Source organism: Hipposideros armiger, unplaced genomic scaffold (assembly GCF_001890085.2).
Source record: "Hipposideros armiger isolate ML-2016 unplaced genomic scaffold, ASM189008v1 scaffold_57, whole genome shotgun sequence".
Classification (NCBI taxonomy): domain Eukaryota; kingdom Metazoa; phylum Chordata; class Mammalia; order Chiroptera; family Hipposideridae; genus Hipposideros; species Hipposideros armiger.
In genome coordinates this window covers 869,379-873,476 of record NW_017731407.1, presented here as the reverse complement: position 1 = coordinate 873,476, position 4,098 = coordinate 869,379, and the positions used below count along the sequence as shown (strand labels likewise).

Here is a 4,098-nt window from a genome sequence, read left to right as displayed (position 1 = left end):
ATTCTATTTTATAAATGAGAAGACAGGTAATTTACCCAGATGTTGACCTTAGTCTCTGCTTATAAGCGTATGCAAGAGTAGATTCCTCATTTCTACTATTTCATCAATGTAAGCGCTAATTCTCATGGGGTGAACATTTCAGGGCTGCTTAGACAATGTTAAAATAAATGTGTTTAGGAACGAACAAGACTCAGTAAGTGGTTTTTCTCCCTGCAAAGAAAACCGGGAATTGCCTACAGCAGAGTACCTAGGCTGGAGTGCCCTGCTCTCTAGGTGAGGGGGTTCCCCGTGCTTAAGGACACAGACTAGAAAGTTTGTTCAAAGCCAACGACTAGAAAGCGCGCGCCGGGCATTTCGCCGGGGACGCACCGGCACAGGCAAAGCTCGGGCTTTTCTGCGAGCACACAGGTCAGTTTAGGCGCCTCTCTGCTGGAAGAATCCATTAGGGATGGTCAAGGCAGGGTGTTCCCGAGGCTGGAGTGCGGACCTGGCTGCCCGCTGCGCAGACGAGGGCGCACAGCCTTGGGAGGCCACCCCCGCTCCTCTGATCAGGTGAGCGCAGCCCGGGGAGCCGCGAGTCCTATTGGAGCAGACGGAGCTCGGAGTGGGAGGAGGATGAGAGGAGGATAAAGGGAGGAGGATAAAGCCACTTTCTTGATGGGATAGCGGGAGGAAGGTTAAGCGGGCACCGCGCAGTGTGAGGACGCAAGCGAGAGGCAGAGCGAAGGTGTGAGGAGGGAGGACCGGCGGGGACCGCAAAGTGCGTGCGGATGTCGGTGTCCCCGCGACTAGGTAGGCTTTGACTGGGGTGGGTTGGGATGGGGGGAGAGAATGGTGCCGCGAGCATCCGGTGCCCCGAGGGAGCGCCGCAGCATCCGNCAGAGGTAACGAGGAGCCCATGTCAGACAGGACAAGGCCAAGTCCTGGGAACCAAAGCCGGGTAGGCATGAGAGGTTCACCAGAGCCAAGAAGAAAGTCATCTTGATGCAGTCCAGTAATCTCACCTCTCCCTCTTCTGAACCATCTTCATCTCTCTCTGAGGGCACTGGTCACATTGTACTTTGGATTATTATGATCTCTGTCTTCTTTCCCCAACTTGATGCAAACTATATGAGGGCAGAGATGACATTTTGTCCATGTTCATATTATGGGCGTCTAGTGATGTTTCTGGTTAGGTAGGTACACATGTAAACTATGCACTGCAGTTAGCAAGATTATGGTACTTTCTGAAGAAGAGGAAAAGCAAGGTCTGGCAGCTCAGAGGTAGTAGGTTTGAAGTATTAGTACGCAAGTTATTCAGTTAATAAAAATCAGTTAGGAGTAGAGTGTTCAAGGAAGTGGTAACACCAAGGCATAGCTCTGTGTGAGAGACTGTTCAGGGAATTACTGAGATTTTCTGAGGCTTTTTGATTTCCCAGAGACCCAAGACTATTTGTCTTTTTCTGACTAAGGAGCAGAATCTCAAGTGTTCTTAGTTATTAAATGGATTCTCTGATCCCTTTGTGGCAGAATATTATTTCCTTTGGCTCACAGACAATAATTCTCGGTCTGAAAGAGGGGCCTCCTTGTCACTTGTCCAGTCACATCACTCATTCCATAAATGTTTAATAAGCTACGACTATGTATCAGGCTCTTTAAGAACTTGGATTTATGCTCTGTTTTCCCATATAAAGTGCTAAGATGATAAACACTAAATTTAATTGAGAACTTTACTACATATAGGTAGGTGTGCAAGGGAGAAGAGGTGGGTGACTAGTAGCCTAGGTGAGTCTGAATTTAGGAGGGGGAGACCAAGTGGGGTCCCAGTCTGTGGCAAACTCCTAAGAAGTCTTAATTTTTTTCGTCTCTGGTACATAGGTCCCAAACAGAAACCTCTGGCAGACAGATTTGGACACTCTTGAAGTAACACCCTACTTCTACCTTTTTGTAGAGGAGGGCAGTAGATACTGCCTAAGCTTAGTTTTGTTCCTTTGATGAAATTCCCTTATGTGTGCTAAACTTACATACNAATATTTATCCAGATAAATAATAAATATTTAATTATTCCTCTTTAAATATTACTTTCACAGGAAGGAGTTGATGCCCTAGTTACTTTCAATGGTGACCAATGAGATAGCTAGGTAGATTGATTGTAGTTTCTTTATGAATATAAAGATTTATATATGCTGTGTGCTTCAGACAACTGCAATCATTATACTTTTACATGTGTACAAATTTTAATCTCTGATTAGTGGTAACACTTTCATGTTCCTCTTATGCCCTATTGACCCCGGTTAATCTTTGATAGCTTTTTTTCTGGTACAAGATGTTCAGGTTCATTTTACATATTTCTCTTCCCAGACATCAGTTATTTCTCTAAGGAGGCCTGGTTCCTTTTTGTGGGGAATGGTGTTTAGAGATAAAAATGTGAGCACTAGTGATGCGTATTGTTACTGAGTTGTCATTACTTCTAAGGCTGTTTAATGGACAGAGTCAGGAAATACTTATTTTTACAAAGAAAAAAGGCATGAGGTGATATTGATATTTTTAATTTAAGTTTGACCTTATAGAGACTTCACATATTTTCTTTGATTTGTCATTTCTTTTTCTCTTATGTAATTCTTATTATTTTCACCATCCTACAACATGTATACTGTCAAAATATATATTCTACAACATATAAAATATTGTTCCAAAATGTATATTCTACAATATAAACATTTAATTTAAACATAATACCAATATTTCCACCAACAACAAGATTGCTGAATGAGTATAAGTACAGCTTTCTTTGTACCCGTATTTGTCCTTAGAATGTATCCTATGGGCAGACAGTCAAAATCCTGTTTGAAAGCTGCTGGAAATAATTATTTTATCTGTGTGATTACATCATCACTTGATACATAGTCATTTGTTTCAGTTCATCTATATATAGTTATATTGCAAAAAAAACATTAACATAAATTAAGGGCTAGGAAAAATGGTTATCTATAGGAGGATGAAAGAAATAGGTGGATGGAAGTGAGAATTCTCTCAATATACCTTGTTATGTAGGTTTAAGCTTGGATTCATGCAAATGTTAAATATTCCAAAAATAAAAATTATTTTAAAAATGATCTACTCCTGGAGATATAATCTGTTGAATATATGAGTCCGGAATTTTGGGGACAAGTTTGGTTGGAGATGTACATTTGGAAGACTATGTTTAAAGCAGGTGAATGAGATCACAGTGAGATCAAGTATAGATGGAGAAGAGGTCTGGGCCTGAGAACTGGAATATTCTATTATGTAGACATCAGGAAGAAAATCCAGCAAAGGAGGTGGAAGAGCACTTAGTGAGTGAGAAGAAAACCCAGATGAATGTGGCATCAAGAAACCACATGAGAAAGCAACTCCAGGAGAAGGAAGTAACCACCTGCCCTTTCAGTCAATTTTTGTATTGCTATCCTTCCAGTATATCCTAAACTACAAATACATATATACAGAATTGTAGTAGGGAACTGAAGTTAGGTAAATGGGAGATATTTAGAGTGGAAGAGCATGTATTCTGGTAATGGGAAAGCAAGTCCAAGTTAGAAGAGAAATTCAAGTAAGCCAATTTTTGTAAAACTTTCACTCTTAGACTACCGTCTAATAATCTCAATCCTTTTAGTTGATTTTGCTAAACTTAAAAGGAGCTCTAGATTTAAAATAGGATCAAGTTAAAATTTAAAGTTGGAGGAAAGAGAAGAAGCAAAAAAGTATTGTCTTTTATGGATTGTAAAGCATACAAAGAAAAATGATACAGATATCTTTTTTAGAAAACCAGTTGATTAGCCTGAATTTTATATTAAATGCAGGGACAATTACCATGATAAAAGAGAGGGCAGGGTGGGTGGTATAACTTCAAAGTATTCTGTACCCTAGGCACATTGATCAAAGGCAAAATAATAAAAGAAGCAGGTCTGAGGGAGTTATTGCATTATTAGAAAAGACTCCCCATATTGCAATTTATGACACCATATCTCCTAAGGCAAAATCAAGAGATGAAAGATATTGCCGTTGATGGGCACAATGAATTCTATCAAAGGCTTCCTTGTCACTTGTGAATTTTCTTCAAAATTTTCTTCAAAGGTAAGT

The 4,098-nt window shown here is 40.3% G+C and overlaps 1 protein-coding gene across 1 annotated transcript in view; it reads left to right on the top strand.

The window, feature by feature from the left end:
• The first annotated feature begins 671 nt into the window (after positions 1–671).
• The window catches only part of ADGRV1 (adhesion G protein-coupled receptor V1), a 548,236-nt gene continuing 544,809 nt past the window's right edge, over positions 672–4,098 (top strand). The window contains exon 1 of the mRNA XM_019641108.1: positions 672–792. Within this exon, the coding sequence (XP_019496653.1) occupies positions 771–792 (22 nt within the window). The 5' untranslated portion in view covers positions 672–770. The remainder of the gene's footprint in view (positions 793–4,098) is intronic.